The 18129-nt window shown below is 38.8% G+C and overlaps 1 protein-coding gene across 1 annotated transcript in view; it reads left to right on the top strand.

The window, feature by feature from the left end:
- OTOG (otogelin) overlaps window positions 1-18129 on the top strand; it is a 147292-nt gene that overhangs the window by 97459 nt on the left and 31704 nt on the right. Inside the window, exons 32-37 of the mRNA XM_065403357.1 lie at window positions 393-4399; window positions 5106-5274; window positions 6050-6195; window positions 7688-7777; window positions 11753-11936; window positions 16228-16448. Coding sequence (XP_065259429.1) covers window positions 393-4399; window positions 5106-5274; window positions 6050-6195; window positions 7688-7777; window positions 11753-11936; window positions 16228-16448 — 4817 coding nt within the window. The remainder of the gene's footprint in view (window positions 1-392; window positions 4400-5105; window positions 5275-6049; window positions 6196-7687; window positions 7778-11752; window positions 11937-16227; window positions 16449-18129) is intronic.

Raw genomic sequence — 18129 nt, 5'->3', positions numbered from 1 at the left:
ATATATCAGTGACAATTAGGCCTCTTACTTAAGTGACCCAATGCAGTTTTTACATATCTAACTTTAGATGCCCAAGTTCATACATTTTGAGTTATCATTTAACATGCTTTTCAGTTAAAACAAATTTCTTTTTCCTAAAATATAAGACAAATTATAAAGAAAATTAAGAGGTTCCTTTTCCATAAAAGTTTCAGTAACATTAAATATATAGTCAATGCCTTCCCTAACATCTTTTTTTTTTTTAGAAGCTCTAAAAATATTAAAAACCTGAAGAAAGGGGAAAAAAATAAGATAGGACTAGATGACTTCATATGGATCCCTTCCACCTCTAATAGCGTAATGATTCTAGTATAATGATTCACAAACTAACATCTATTTTTGTCTGGTTTTAGGCATTGAGCCTTCAGTTGATGTTCGACCTTCACCATCCACTATGAGAACACCAACTCTTTCACATGTAACTTCCAGTTCTTTCAATGTCTCGGTTGCAGCAGTTCTGAGTAAAGTAGTAACTTCATCCCCTATACCTGAAACAAAAGACACAAAAACAACACGTGCATCAAAGTGGCAATTCAGTGCAACCATAGAAAAAACTAAATTTTCAACTGTTCTTATTCCAAATACAACAGTTTTAACCACAACTATATCACCAAATGTTTCGGCATATTCAACTGGAGCTACATCATCTGGCAAAAGCACTATTGCAATGTCTGAATCACCAAAATCTAATATAAGTTTCCCTTCAGTACTTCATGTTTTTCCATCAACAACTCCTGCCACTACAGAAATCTCTACAGGTATACAAGCAACGAGTAGTACCACTCCTAAGGTTTTGAGTGCTACAGAGCCTGAGACTGTAACTACAACACATGCAATGACTAAAATCACTGAAACAGAAGGCAAACCAACTTCTACTTTTATTTTAACTGGGACATCGTCAATAATAAGAGTAACAGAATCACCAGTCACAACTACTGCAATATCGGAAACATCAGAAATAGGCACTAGGATACGTCCCACAGTGGAAACAAAACTAAAACCAGAAAAAACTATAGCCCCTTACTTTGTATCAGCCACAGAACAAACAACTACATATTTCACCAAATACACTATGTCACCATCTTTGGAAACCTCTTCTTATGCACCAACAGCAAATAAAACAAGAACTTCAGAAGGAACAAAACCAAGTACTGAACAAACTTCTTCCACAATAGCTAATGTCACTGAAACTTCATTTTCTCCTCTGATTACTACATTATTTACACTGAAGCCACCAATGACTTCAGAAACAACAAAAGGAACAGTTGCTTTAACCAAAGAAGAAATAAAGACCACATTTTCCCCACTATCTACACACCCTGTTCCATTATTACATATAACACTGTCAGTTACTGAAACTCCTACATATATGGTTCAAAACTTGACAGGTAGTGCAGGGGTATTCCTTGCCACAACTCATGGTGCAAAGACAGCAACTCTGCAAACTAAAGAGATGTCGCCGTTGTTGTCGTCATCATCATCCTCAGGAATAACTGGCTTCCTATTTACAACTGGTGAAAAAGAAATAATACAAGCAACCACAAGTGTGGAGCAGCCATCAAGTTCATATTTTTCTCCATATTCACTGTATTCTAGTTCAGCTACAACTGCAAAACCCAGCACTCTTCCTACAAAAAGGCCTTCACTGTCCGATATAAGTGCTGCTTCTCCAGCTTTAGCAGAATCAAAAGAAACTTTGCAAACAGCATCAACTACTGAATATCCATCATTCATAGTTCTAAATATGACAGAAACCCTGACTACTTTATACACTAAATATCCTGTTTCATCTCATACTGCCAGAGCTATTCCTTTGTCCACAAAAGTAACATCTAAAATAACAGGCCCCTATGAATTATCAGCAAAGCCAACTACATTCTCACAAAGAACATCTACTGAATACAAATCACCTCTATTTCTTAATACAACAAAGATGAGCATTGAACCCTACACTATTAGAATGACATCAGCAACAAAAACATCTGCTTTAGCAAAAGAAATCATGGATTTGGTCCCTACAATTCCATTGGTAACTAAACAAATGGAAACAATGCAAACAACATTCATCACTGAATCTCCATATACTCTTAGTGAGACTGAAACAACAAGGATCATTGTCCGTCCTGATGAAGCACAAACAGAAAAAATTACTAGTGTACATACCAGAAAGCCAACTACATTTGCTTCATCACCAGCAAGCTCCCTACCACCTTTCACTACTCTGCTTCCACTATCCACATTTAGAAAAGAGATATCAACGACAGCCACTAGTTCTATGCGCACATCATCTGAAGCTACTGTTACAATGACCATTACTTTATACCCAAGAACATCAGTAGTAAAATCTACTTTTTCAACAGAAGGAAAGACTCCCCATTTGACTGCCTCAACCATATCCACTATAGAAGAGCAACCAAGTTCATTAACATCACCATCACCTGCGGAACTGCCAGCAAAAGTCACTTTGAATATTACTGATGCCACATTATCCCCATACTCTGAATTCAGCAGCAGACTAATAACTAGTAAAAAAGTGACAGCAGTCAAAGAAAGGTCAACTTTGCGCACTTCTGTTACATCTCCATTAACAAAGTCACCTCACATATTCCCTACCGCTCAGTATCTGGCAGAGACATCGGTTTCCCTATACACTTTAACACAAAAAATACCTAAGGAACCAGCCACTACAAAGCACCCAGTACAGACTGAAACAGTTTCCACAGTCTCAAAGCCTACAGTTAAAACCGTCGCAGAAACAGTAAAACAAACAGCATCTACAACTCAAATATCATTAATCAAAGATTACTCCCCCTTTGCTACAACTTCCTCTGTTCAAACTTCATCAGCAGCGATGGTTTCTCCACAGATCAGAGAGGAGTCTGCTGTACCACGTTTCACTACCAAATTGACAATAGAACATGTTCCTTCAACTCCCAAACCTTATTTGGAAAGCAAAAAAAGTACCACAATTTACCAGCCTCCAACAGAAATATTGACCACCGCTATTCATCCAGAAGCTCTCTTTAGTACAACAGAATCTATAGGAGAATTCACCACCTTGTACCCATTCCTAACTACCTCCCGACCTGCAGTGGCTATTTCAACGTTATCTCCTACCTCAGTAGTTCCAGCTAAAGTTCTTTTGACTACTGAAAAAGAGTCATCCTTAACTGATACTGTCTTACAGACTTACGTACAGGGAACTGCCTCAGCTTTGCAGACAAAACTTCCAACTTCAACCAGAAAAAAAATGGATTTGACTGTCAGCACAAGACCCCTCTCTTTTTCATCAAAAGTAATTACAACTTCATCACCATTAGCTACAATGAAAAAAGAATTTCCATCATTTCCTACCCAAAAGTCAGATTCCAGTTTCGAATCCACAAAGCAGACAGCAGTTACTGAACCAATAGTTTCTAGTCAGACACCTACAGTCTCTATAGCCATATTTCCTTTATCGAAGTTAACATCTCCATCACTTATTCTATCAGAAACTCCCATCACAACGGAGAAGGAGTCATTAGCAGGTGCCCTTTTAACACCAGTGATCTCAACAGCATCCACATCAATGGGCAAAAGTTCTACAGAGAAGACTGTGGTGTTGTCTAAGCAGGTGCCACTTTCAACTACTTCCTACGGATCCACATTCCAAGCAGGAACAGTGTTACCAGCTACCACACGTTCTTCGACTACAGCCACTGTTTTAGCACCTTCATCAGGAAGTAGTGTAACAGCGCAAAACATCACTACAGCATCAGCTACTTCAGGGACAACAGCAGCAATAAGAGAAGCCCTCACCACCTCATTGTTTTCAGGGAAACCCATATATTTTTCTGTTGCTTCAGAAACAGAAAAAGCCATCACCTCTGAAACAGCAGAGCCTGCAGGGCCAGTACCGGTTACAAAACCACAGTCTCTTCATACGCCAGGCGTCACAGATTTGATCACCCCCACCTTAAAAACAACACAGACATTTCATTCTCCATATTTCACAAATATAACTGCTGTGCCTCCTAAACTAGGTGTATCAGTTTTGTCCACCATATATTCATCCTCTGAGCAAAAAACTGCCACTTCTAGTGCCGCATCATCAGGCACCACTAGTCAAACTCCAAAACTTGGAACACTGTCTGTAACTGAGGTCCACACACCCTCAAAGAGTTCGTTGTTAATGATGCCAACCCACTCAAATGCTACAATGGCTGCATCAGTTCCTTCATTTGCCTATTTATCTACCAAACCACTTTATGAGTCTGCTACAGAGTATTCTGGTGGACTAACAACAGCTGAAGCTATCTCAGGAGTCACAGCATCAGTTTTCATGCCAGCTAGAGAAACAGCAACGCTCCAAACTTGTGTAGTGAGTAACGTTGTTCATGGTCATCTCTCTGCCATTCTGTAAATAGACAGGAATGTAGATTTATGTATGGATAAGTTCCCTTACCACTAGTGCTGAAATAATTACTTATGTGCCATATGTTTTGTATTCAATATTAAAAATATCTATCAAACTATGAGGCCAGATACCTATCTCAATTACATGTGGGTAAATGTGGATGAACTCCATTGCAATTAGTGGATTTCATAATTACTGCAATGTAATGCTGCTTTGGACCTCAGTTTCCAAAAGGGGTGATTTTTCATGGAATACCGTTGGCACCATGTGCCATTTCATGTTCCTCAGTAGAAGGGATCTTTTGAACCACAATCTACCACTTTTCTGGCAGATTGTTTCCTGTAATGACTATTCCTTTAACTTACTCAGCCATCTTCGCCATCTCTATGATCCTTGCATACTTCTCTTCTGTATTTCTGCCCGATGTATTGTCTAAAATTAATAATATTGTTCTGGAATTTAGAACAGAACCATGGTTTTGCACCATTTTCACAAATTGTCTAATTTTCAGTAGTGTTGAGCACCTACAGCTTCCATTGCCTTCACTGGGGTTTGAGAGTGTTCAATGTCTCTGAAAATCAGGCCTACTTGTCTTTTCAGTAAGAATTCTGCAATGTTGTATCTTTAGTTTGATAAGAATGGTAACCTATGTCTTTTAAATATGCCTTAGCCAATTACAGAGAATGAGTGCATAAAACACATTTGCTTGGATGGACAACTAATCCAAGTTAACAAGTCACAGAACTGCCCTTACAATGCAACTCAGCCCAGCTGTGGAGTTCTAGGGCTCGCTGTTCAGATCAATGGTGACAAATGCTGCCCAAAATGGGAATGTGCATGTAAGTTTTACTTATGCAGTACTTACATTAATTCAGTTTTATAACAAATTATTGAATTTATAAGAAGATTAAGAATTAAAGTTTCTATTTTCTGGACTCTGGAGTAGGAATAGAAGATGGAGCTTATATACATCTTCTCCAGGTTACTCATTGCTTAATTCAGCATAGAAGCCTAATTCTACTTCTACTGAAGTCAAAAGCAAAACTTCTATTGACTTAAGTGAGAACAGCATTAGATTCATAGTAGCAAACAACTGGTGCAAGGACAAGCAATGCAAGTAAATACTTAGGGTCTTTTGATTTGTAATGACTGGGAATAGAACTCTGGGCCCTTTGAAGCACAAATGCTTTAGCAGTAGGACTGAAAAGGAAGCTAACTTTCCACTAGAGCTCCCCATCCAGGAGCAAGACTAGAAGGGGAAGCAACTCAAGGTCCAATGTGACTCCTACCCTCCATAACATTTAGTAGCTTGTGGTCCGTGAAAATCCACAGACTATACCTGTATTAGTCACGAGTCAAATTCTATTCTTGGATGCCTGCAAGAGGCTCCTATTGAAACATGCAGAATTTAGTTCTTTACTGTCCATTTGTAGTTAACTGATAGTTAGTGGGTACAAAAAATAGCTGAAAATGTTTTGCCGAGTTAGTAAACCCTTAGAGGAAATAAGGTTAAATCATACAAACATTTATGCTATTTTATTTGCATGCTTTATATTGCTCACAAAACAAGGAAATAAGTTAGGAAATGCCTTTATTTTATTTATTTTTAACCAGGTCGTTGTACATTTTTCTCTGATCTGAGCTTTTTAACCTTTGATGGGAATCATTTGGCTTTATTTAAAGAGGCAGCCTACATTGTTAGCCAAACTCAAGATGAAACGATAACCATCCATATCTTTGACTGCAGAAATACCAACATGGTAACTAACTCTGTTTTTATTCTTTATGACCCTCGCTTGCTAAACAAGGTTAAACAGTACAGTGAATAAAAGCATACTCTACAAAGTTTTTATTGTATATGCTTATACATAAAGTAATATGGGATTTTTAAATTACAAATTATTAAAATACATTTTAAATATCTCTGATTAAAAGGGTATAGTGCTTTTCTTTTTTCATCTTATTGCATAAGCATTCCTCATGACATTACTGCAAGATTACTGGTTAATCAGTATTAACCTCATAGTATAGATGGCAAAACTGAAATATTGAGAGGTTAAATGATTACACATATATGTCACACACACAAATATCCAGGTCTATAATAATGTGTTAAATACTTCAGTAGAGTAAATGCCAACTTTGTGTATCTTTCTTTATGTGGCTTTACTGTGGGGAAACTCCTGTACTTAGAATTAAACAGACTATAGCGATCCCCTCTACATTCTGTTGTATAAAGTCTTGCAGGGTGATAATTAACACCTGAACTCCCCCTGGGCTCTCACCCTATCATATATTTGCAGGCTACCAGCATAGGAATTGCCAGACTGGATCAGACCAGCAGTCCATTTAGTCCGGTATTTAATCTCTAAAAGAGGCCAGTGCCAGCTATTTCACAGAAGAGTGCAAGAAACCCTGAAGGAAGCAGTTACTGGAGAACTTGCCTCCCCCGCCCCTCCCCGGGATAGTTCTCTCCTGATCCCCAATAGTTTAGACATTGGCTTATGACCTGAAAATGAGAGTTTGTACTTCCCAATCTCTTTGTGTTTCCTTCCCAATCTTTACTATTATAAATGGATATTCTTGTTACCCATATAAATGTCTGACTCGTTTATAAACCCTTCTAAGTATTTGGCCTCCATGATATCTTGTGGCAATGAGTTCCAGTGGCTAATTATGCAGTGTGTGAAAAAGTATTTTCATTTATGATGTTTGAATTTGCTACCTATCCATTGCATTGAATGTCCCTAATTCTTGGGTGAATAGAATTATGCATACATTCCTGATACGACTTTTCTAGAAAACTTGGTATTTTGTGTATATTTATCTTTGCCCCTCGTATTTGTGTCTACCCTAAGGAAAACAGTTTGAATCTTTTCAATTCCTCTTCATGTCATTCTTTTCCATGCCCCAATCAGTGGCGTTGCTGTGTATGAACCCCTTGTATTTCAGCTTTTTGAAATGTGATGTCTTAACACAGTTTTCCAGAACATAATATATTGACACATTTAATGTAGACATCCTGAAGAAATGTTATTCAAATGAACGTTATCCCACAAACATAGCTCATACAAAGAAAGAAGGAGTTCTTAGTTAATCTGTATAAACTTCATTCAGCAGATGTGTTCCTCTTTCAAAAACTGAACATACAAAAATGCCCCTAGTGTCCCATTACTTAAAAATACTACATAATTAGCATGTAAAAAATATTCACATCTTAACTTAAGTTCACAATTTTTGCTTTCTCTGCAGGGTCACTTAAACTTGACTTCACTGTGCCTGGCAATGCTGAATTTAACCTATTTGTCAAACCAAATAATCGTTGATCGTTTAAACAGAAAAGTAAGTTCTTGGGGATTTTGTTTGTTTATTTATTTATTTGGTTCACTCTTGCTATTTACATAGTATTTTACTTTCCCGTAATAGAGTCAGAGGTTCTAAGGCCATTGTGATCTAGTCTGACCTGCTGTACACCACAGGTCATAGAGCGTCCCCCAAATAATTCATGTCTTTTAGAAAAAACATCCAATCTTGATTTAAAAATTTCCAGTGATGAAGAATCCACCACTATCCTTGGTAAATTGTGCAAAAGTTAATTACTCATACCATTACAAAATTATGTCTTATTTCCAGTCTGAATGGGTCTAGTTTCAACTTCTAGACATTGGATAGTGTTATACCTTTCTCTGCTAGATTGACGAGTTCATTATGAATAGTTGTTCCCCATGTAGGTACTTGCGGACTGTGATCAACTCACCCCTTAACTTTCTCTTTGTTAAATTAAATACATTGAGCTCCTTGACTCTATCTCTATAGGGCATGTTTTCTAATCTTTTAATTATTCTCGTGATTCCTCACTGAACTCTCTCCAGTTTATCAACATGCTTCTTGTATTGTGGGCATCAGAACTGGACACAGTATTCCAGCAGCGGTCACACCATTGTCAAATACAGAGGTAAAATAACCCCTCTACTCCTACTCAAGAGTCCCCTGTTTGTGCATCTCAGGATCATATTAGCTCTTTTGGCCCTGGTGGGAGCTTATATTCAACTGATTATCCAGAACAACCCCCAAAAAATCCTTTTCAGAGTCATTGCTTCCCAGGATAGAATTCCCCACCCTCTAAGTTTGGCTTAATTTCTTTGTTCCCAGATTTACATATTTACATTTAGTCATATTAAAATTCATATTGTTTGCTTGCACCCAGTTTCCCAAGTGATTGTAGATTGTTTTGAATCAGTGACCTGTCCTCTTTATTATTTACAACTCCCCCAATTTTTGTGTCATCTGCAAACTTTATCAGTGATGATTTGAAGTTCTCTTCCAGATCATTGATTAAAATGTTAAATACAGTAGGGCCAAGAATTGATCCCCACAGGACCGCACTGGAAACAGATAACAAATCGCCATTTACATTTATATGTTGAGACCTATGACTTAGCCAGCTTTTAATCCATTTAGTGTGTGCCATGTACATTTTGTATTGTTTTAGTTTTTTAACCAAAATGTCATGAAGTACCAAGTGAAATGCCTTACAGAAGTATGCCAAATATAGTATGTCAATGCTATTCTGTTTATCAACAAAACTTGTAATTTCATGGGGAAAAAACATAGCAAGTTAGTCTGACAGCATCTATTTTTCAAAAACCCATGCTGATTTTCTAAATTATATTACCTTCCTTTAGTTTTTTACTAATCAGGTCCCATATCAGCTGCTCCATTATCTTGCCTGGGATCCAAGTCAGACTGACAGGCCTAAAATTACCTGGGTCATCCCGTTTACATTTTTAAAAAATTGGCACAGCATTAGTTTTTCTCCAGTCTTCTGGAACTTCCTCGGTACTCCAAGACATATTGAAAATCAATGTTAATGGTCCAGCGAGCTCCTCAGCCAGCTCTTTTAAATCACTTGGATGCAAGTTATCTGGACCTGCTGATTTTAAAATGCCTAACTGTAATTGCTTCTGTTTAATATCCTCCAGAGATACTAGTGGGATGGAAAGAGTGTTATCACCATATGATGAGACTATATCATCTCTTTTTCCTCTAATACAGAATAGAAATATTTCTGCATTTTTGCATTATTATTGATAATTCTACCTTTTCCATCTAATAATGGACCAATACCATTGTTAGGATGCTTTTTCTTCCTAATATATTTTTATAACTTCTTATTCTCCTGAACTCTACTAGCCATAGCTTTCTCTTTGTGTCCCTTAGCTTCCCTTATCAATTTCTACAATTCCTAACTTTTGATTTATATTAATAACTATTTGTTGTAAATGATTTTTTTATTTTTTACCATCACTGCTCTAAACCAGGTTGTTGTTGTTTTTAGCCAGCACAACCTTCTTCCTCAATTGTGGGATTATGGCTTTTGGGGCATTCATACCAGTCCTTGATGTGGTCTTTTGAACGGTTTCTACTGCCCCTGACTGGCTTTCTTTGGTTAGCTCTTGGTCAGGAGAGTTCTTGGCCCCTGGCCTCTAATTAGTGATCTGCTTCAGTCTCTTTGCCTCTCTGGAGGCAGCCTAGTGCAGGGCTGTTACCCCTTCACTGTCCCAGACCTTTCTATCTCCCTTTGCTTCTCTGAGCTCTCTCTTTTTATAGCAGGTTTTGTTTTCCCTATTGGTTGCAGCTGTGGGTGCCTGCCTCCATGACAGGCAGTTGTGGGGGTGTGGTCAAGCTTCTTGCCTGTAGGCAGGAGAGGGTCTCCTCCCCCTTCTGACTCTGCTCAGCATGAGGTTTGTAGACCCCATTACAGGCATCTGATAAAGTGTCCTTAATTGTTTCCCAATTATCATTCACATTTTTCTGTTTAAAGTCTTCCTTCCAGCTGATTTGGCTCAGAATTGTTTTCACCTTTGTGAAATTGGCCCTATTAAATCACCAAGTATATATATATTATGGTTCTGGACTTTATTCTGCTTGCACATTATAAATGTGATCAAGTCATGATCACTTGCACCTAAGCTACCATTAACTTTTAGTTCTGTGATCAGTTCCTCTTTTTCTGTTAGGAGAAGGTCTACTATATAGTTTCCCCCATCCTGGCTGCAACTCTTTTGGAGTTAGGAAATTGTCATCTGTAATGTTTAGAAATTCCCAGGATGTTTTAGTACTGGCAGCATGAGCACCGCAAGCATATGTTATTCAAACTGAAGTCGCCCATGATCACACAGTTTTTTCTCCTACACATTATAGATAGCTGTGTAAGGTGCATAATAAACCTGTTATATATTGTTTTAATTATTAACATTATAGATTGTCAGAAATTTTCCGGTGCCTCCAAGTAGGGATTACACAGTTGCTCATTGGTCTTTTTCTCTGCATGCACAATGGAGTTTCTATAATACCAGCAGTTTGAAATTTGAGAAAGTAACTCATAAAATTGAAGCAACAGATTGAAATGGGTGGGTCTATTTATGAACCAGAGCACAGAGCAAATGAGAGTCATGAATCTTTAGTAAGGCTCTTAATTCATTCATGTATCCTGTACAATGCTTCCCATTTACAATCATGCTGGACATACCTCACTGTCCTAGGGGTGCCCTTATAGCTCCAATCATCTCCCCTTAAAGAGAAGTGTGTGAGAAGTTTTGAATAGCTTTATTTCATTTAGAAACAATTTTATCGATCATAATTTTCCTTGTTTTGTTCTTATTACAGAAAATATTTCCATAAAACCATAGCTTTTTATTATCTGAAATGTTCAATTCTTCCAGTAGTTTGATCCTAGATGGGTGATCCCCCTTAGTGATAGGATGGTCATTTCAATAGCAACCAACTGGGAGCTTTTTTCTTGTGTGTGTATATATTCAAAGTATATTTTTAAAAAGAAGAAACCCAGTTGTGAAAATTTAGTTTTGAACCTGGGACTCACCCTGTACTACAGCCAAATATGTTGCCAGTGTTGTATGAAGAAATCATAGGGGCAGTCTCAAAAGATCAGTGACTTAAAAGTTGTTTGAAAAGAATCAAATGTTTTCATTTTAGCCCCCTCATCGAGTGCTTTTGTACAAATGGTCAAAGTTTGTTATGGCAACAGCTGAGTTTTGCGTGGTAAAAGAGTTGACTAGGTTTTGCATGCCTGTCTCTTGAAACCATAAATTGGACTAGGCTGGTTCAAAAGTCAGACCATGTTCACAGGGCATTTTGGAAAACCTGGACCGTGTTTCCAATGAATAACAAAACCAATTCATGTTTCATTCCAAAAGTTTCATGGACATATAGCGATCACAGAAAGTAGAAGAATAGCTTCCAGTATAATGAAGCGTTCAGATTACTGCTGTGCCTTTGTTTATACCATCTTTTTAGATAACTGTAAATTCAAGATATGCCTGGCCTACAGTTAGAAAATATGGATTTAAAATTGAGGACACTGGCTTCATGTACGTAATTGAGACACCAACAAATATCAGGATTCAGTGGTTTCACAGCACTGGTATGGTGATCATAGAGTCAAATACAACCAGTGAACCAAAAGTCTTGGGACTATGTGGTAAGTAGAGAGTACTGTAAGCATTCAAATGTTCAAATGCTTTGCTGAAGAAGGGAGAAGCTTTTTCCTGGTTACAAATAATATCATGAGCAGGTTCAGGCTTACACGTGTCAGTATGGAACCTAAAAGGATGATCATAGAACAATTTAGATAGTTGTGAATGTTAAAATAGTGTAAATATAAAACTGTTGTTAACCATCTAAATTGCTGAAATGCTGATTGATGCCCAGCTTTGAAGTGCAATTATTTTTTCTTGGAATTATACCTTTGGATTTAGGCTATTTGAATCACAGGCACAAACACTGAAGTAATGTCCAAATAGATAGCCTAGTCATACGGATGAAATGTGTCTTACATTAAGCCACCCTTGGCATCAAATGAGGTCATTAATATATTTAGTGTTTGCTATCCATCAGATAGGAAATACAATCTGCTATTTTCACTTTCCAAAGGTCTGTATTTATTTAATGGGAGGGATAGTGATAGCTATTAACTTCATAGAACCAGTCTAGATTGATCTTGTTGCTGAATTAGTTCAGAGTTGTATGTATGTATGTTGTTGCTGAATTAGTTCAGAGTTTTGTGTGTGTGTGTGTGTGTGTGCACACGTATATGCTAATAACTTTTAAATTATGATCACTATTAGATTTCTATGGTATGTACACATGGTTTCATTGTTTCTGGAAGTTGTATGGATGAGATGTTAGGTCTATAGCATTATATTCATTGATATAAATCTCCACTCTGACATTTGAATTATCCTCTGCTGTAAAGCAGAGCTTGAAATCAGGAATACAAAGTTCATCATTACACTATCTTGCCAATTTCAGAAAGGGCAAATATGTGTAGCACAGTATCAAATACCAATGATAGCTCAGTCAAGCTCCATGTCCTACAGACAGTAACATGCCCCAGAGAAGGAGAGCTTGAAATTAATATCAGTATAAAATTGATTATTATGTTCACTTTATTCTGAGTTTTTTTCTTTCTTTTTTCTGACTTAGTCCTAATCCTTTTTTAATGTCCATCTTACTTAGAATAAACAGAATCAAGAAGATAAAGATAAAATGTTTCAATAGGCCTAGGATTATATTTAGCCTGCAGGATTTCTTTGTCTTACTAGCCTGATTGCTATCTCAGAGAGAATCCTGGAACTCAGTAATACATTTCCAATGCACATTGCCTGTTAACAACGTTACAAGACATTTATATGTTCTTTCTAGGCTGGTGCTTCAAGCCCTTCTTCTGCAGAGGGTTGCTCCATATTTTCCTGACAGATTTGCCCCTATGGCTCCTGATTTCTCCACTTCACCCACATGGGGGAGCTATTTGGTGCTCCTGCTTGGTGGCAACAAGTATCTGTCTTGGAACAAGCTCTAGCATAGACAACAGGGAATTGGCCAATAGGGGGCTCAGGTAGAGAACCCTCTGCCCCCCCCCCCCAAACAAATGGTAGCTGTTGAGGCATCATGGGTTTGGGGAGGATCATGAGGGTCATTGCCTGAAGGAGACAGGAAGATAGTGGGAACTTGGGTGCCTCAATAGGAGCCTTTCAATAACATGTGTTTCAGAATTGGAGGGGTCACAATGGGATGAGCTGCCCTCATACCCTAACTTCCTAGGAGGGAAGATCTTTCGGTCTGTTTGCTGCTGAAAGCTGCATTTCCAATACTCCTTTGGGATCAGGGAGACTACACCCCAGCACAGGATACAGAGGACCCACTTTCATCCCCGACCCTCCCAAACACAGACTGCTGGCTGTGGGATGAGGGGCAAGGCTGGGTCTGAATTACACTAGTGTTTCAGAGCCACACAGCCTGGCCAGTCTGCAGAACTGTGGTGAAAGTAAATGACCACCTCAGTGAGGGATAGCTCAGTGGTTTGAGCATTGGCCTGCTAAACCCAGGGTTTGTGAGTTCAATCCTTGAGGGGGCCACTTAGGGATCTGGGGCAAAATCAGTACTTGGTCCTGCTAGTGAAGGCAGGGGGCTGGACTCGATGACCTTTTGGGGTCCCTTCCAGTTCTATGAGATAGGCATATCTCCATATATTATTTTTTATTATTATTAAATCTCTTTTACAATGGGAGTTACTCCCCACCTGTGCAAGATATAAAGGTGGGAGAGACTTGCCAGATTGGGCAACAGTCCTGTGGAAAGTAACTCTTTGAGAGTCTCATTATATTCATCCCATTTTGTTTCATAAACTCCATCTCCTCACAAGGCCTCCTTAAGCTGACAAAAGCATCAGCTGGAAATAAGTTTCCCCCATGAACTATTTGCAGCTTCCAAAAGATTTCTTCTCTCCAAAGGCCTGTTCTTACCAATGAAATCAATAGGTATTTTGCCAGTGGTTTCAATGGGAGAAGAATCTGGCCCCACGTATGGGTGAAAAATGATAAAATCGAGCCAATTCCCCTTTCATTGAGAGAGGATTAAATCCCTCTTGAATTACTGGACAAATAGCTTTGGAACTAGTCCATATAAGTACAGAGACTGTGAGAAAAAGGAACTTTCTAAAAGCCCTTTGCAACAAACAGTGCTTCCTAGAAAAAAGGGATAGTGGATTTGTCCATCATGTTGCTTTTATAGTTGATGGCCCAAAAAATAGCTTCCAGAGGTGATTGATGGAGCACCCCGCCACTTTATATTGACCAGATGTCTTGCCATAATCTTTCCCGCCTTGCCACAATATTGCCCCTGTTCCAAGATCTTTCAAGGTTCCCAACTATTTTAGTTTAAAATAGAGATGAAATGTGATGCTGCTTTCTGAGCAATGAATGTAGAAAAGAGTGGTTCTTTTCAGCTGAGGAGTGATATTAATGTCTCTCTGGGTGCCAAAAGCTACACTTCAATATGCTATCTCTTAAGCCTATAGGTATTCGACTCAGCCCACAGGTAGCAGCATGTTTGGGTGTGTGTGTGTGTGTGTAAAAGTTAATACAGGGTCAGATAAGTATGTCTAGGTATTTCACGGGAACGCCTTCTTATACCACAATGACATTTACCCTTTTTGCATTGTCGGTTAAACAGAGAGCTGCTTTTATGTCCTTTTAATTTTTTTAATGAAATTTTGTTTAGTGCTTTTGAAACTGAGTGCTCAGAGCATGGGCATGCCCTAAACAGCTCTTCCAAAGGATCAGTGCATCCCTCCCTTCAATCTTCATGCCATTCCAGCTGTGAGTCTCTCCTGAGCAGAGACTACCAGTTATACCAGTTTATGTTGAGGATGGATGGTTTATGCTATAGGCAGATGCCCCCTTTGGGCTGCAGTACATTATGGCAAACTGGCCAGACTCTGGAGGGCTCCTCCTCTTTCACCTTTACACAGAGGCTGACAAAACTCCTGGGGGTGTGGAGTGTTAGTCCCAGCTCTCTACTAACATCCTTATGGAAGTTCTCATGTGCATGGCAATAGAGTTAACTGCCAGCAAATGGTGGTAGAGTTCACTGGCTGCAGAGCAGGGCACATGTTCCACCTTCTGTATGGGTGGTGACATAATTCCTGCTCTGAAGTCCATGCCAGGAGCATCCATGAGGAATTCTTATAGTACTTTCTTACTTCATAGGGGTTTGTGAGATTACATACATCAAAGATTTTGAGGCACAAAGTTATTATGTTAATGGGGGCCATATTAAGTTCCTTAGTACCTAAGAACTCATAGGTAGAGAATTCCTTCTGGAGGCTCTAGATGCAATACATCTGCTTTCACCCATCTTTGGTACACAGAGCAGAATTCTGCCTTTTCTTACTTTGTGCCCCTTCTTTCTTCCATCCTTTACATTTCAAAAATAATATTTCTTTTCCTTTCCTTCACTTTGCTTAACTTGTTTGTGGATGAATAGTTGTGCATTTTGGTCCTACTAGCAATCTGCCACATTTTGTTAGACTCGAATACTAATATGCTGTGTATATAGTTCAATACTTGGGGTATGTCTACATTGTGATAAAAGACCCACAGCAATGAGTCTCAGAGCCCCGGTCTTGACTTGGGCTTGTAGGCTCAGGCTGCTGGACTATAAAATTGCAGGGTAGACATTTGGGCTCAGACTGGAGCCCAAGATCTGAGACTTTCCCCGCGTGGGAGCCTGAGCCCCGTGAGCCTGAGTCAGCTGACCTGGGCCAGCCACGGCAGTGCCGCACATCTTTTACTGAGTGTAGACAAACCCTGTGCTTATTGATTTTAATCAGAAAAGTTAGCTAATTTATTTGAACTTCAGTTATGCATCAAGATAAAAAGGTGCACAACCCACAGCAGTGCTAACATGTTGTTTACTATGATCATATGCAGGTTTCTGTGATGGAAGCTCAGCAAATGACCTGATGCTACCCAACAGAACAGTTTTAAGCAAAACTGATGCTCCATCGAATTTTATAGACAGCTGGCAGGTGCCAAGCACATTAAAGTATGTTGGAGAAGACAGGCACCAGGAAACTAATTGTTCAGTCATGGACTGTTCCAGGTGTTTCAGCTTGGTGTTGAACCAGACCTTCAGTAGCTGTCATCCTTATGTACGTTAATTATTTCAGAGGTTTACTGTATTAGAGAGATTTAATTTTTGATAGATCTTTATTTATTTGATATGATGTTTTTAATGTAGCTAAATGCAATAATGCATCATAAATGTCATGAGTGATATCTGTGCATCCTGTTATAGCTTTACATTTGTTGCAGAAAATTAACTGAAGAATGGAGCTGATCAATATGAGACTTGCATTACAGCAGCTGACATTCAAAATCGGTGGCTACCATATGGGTTTAATATTAATAATGCAGTTTTATTTGAAAGTGACCCCAGTAAAGGCACTCATGTTTCTGCATCATATAAGACAAAAACAGTCCACTTAAAATCAAACAGATGACAGTAGATTAGTAGATTATGACGAAAAGTGCCGGAAAGGTATGAGAGAGAAAGACAATAAATGTGGGTCCTATAATGGTAATTCTAAGAATACAATATATATAGACAAAGGAGAAAAGGTTTGAGGCTCAAATAGGTCTCAGATGCAGCTAGCGGTTACACTTCAATGGGTTTTAAAGACCAACATTGCCAGCTCACAGTCAGCCAGTATATAGCAGCCAATTTAATGATTGCACAGAGAGTGAAATATGCTCATGATTGTTCAGACTCATGAACAAATGTGCTGGTACATTTTAACTGAGTTGCAGGCCATGGACAAGCATAATAATCAATATTCTTGGTCAAGGTAGCATGTAAAGCGGTCATGGGATACATAATGACATAAGGTACAATTTTCCCAGTCACTTAAGTCCCATTTTCAAAACTGATTTAGGTATTTAGGAGCCTAAGTCCTATTGGCTTTCAGTGAGACTTAGATTTCTAAGTGAAAATGGGACATAGGCGCTTTAAAAAATGTTACCTATGCAAACTGTGCAATTTAAACACTTTTATGACACATCCAGCACTTAGGGCAACCTGAGCTCTCTATTCCATGTTGGCTGAGCATTCCTCAATGGGAGCCAAGGAGCCTTGCTGTAGGAACAAACCTATGAGGTGCCTTCTGCCACCTCCAGGCCTGATCTCATTTTAATGGGTGAGCCTGGTTCAGTACAGTCTTACTCAATTTTTTACATAACTAATGATTTCAGTGGAGTCTCACTGGTGTAGAAGTAGAGTAACACAGTGGTGAATTGGATCTTGTATACTTAAGGTTGGTAGCTGAACTCCATCTGCCATCCAATCCATCTATCCCATAATAGCCCCACATGGCACCACCTTAAAGCGAATAACAAACATATAATGCACCAGTTAGACAAAAACATATTTTTGACAAACTGTGGAGGGAAATCATTTACAAGGTAGAAACATATTGGAAAACCAATGAGAGCTGTAGGTAACATGCTGGTTTGTGTCCCTAGCTGCCATTCTTTCCCGCTGTCTTCTGGATTAGTCTGGATTCTCTCCCAACCATCCAAGACAGGGGTTCTCAAACTGGGGGTCGGGACCTCTCAGGGGGTCACAAGGTGATTACATGTGGGGTCATGAGCTGTCAACCTCCACCCCAAACCCTGCTTGCCTCCAGCATTTATAATGGTGTTAAATACATAAAAAAGTGTTTTTAATTTATAAGGGTGGTCGCAATGAGAGGCTTGCTATGTGAAAGGGATCACCTGTAAAAAAGTTTGAGAGCCACTGATCCAAGAGCAGGCTCTGGAAACTTATCATTGCTT

The sequence above is a fragment of the Emys orbicularis genome, chromosome 4, assembly GCF_028017835.1.
Source record: "Emys orbicularis isolate rEmyOrb1 chromosome 4, rEmyOrb1.hap1, whole genome shotgun sequence".
In the NCBI taxonomy this organism is placed as follows: Eukaryota; Metazoa; Chordata; order Testudines; family Emydidae; genus Emys; species Emys orbicularis.
The sequence above is the reverse complement of the archived record's forward strand: the minus strand, read 5'-3'. Positions and strand labels throughout refer to the sequence as shown.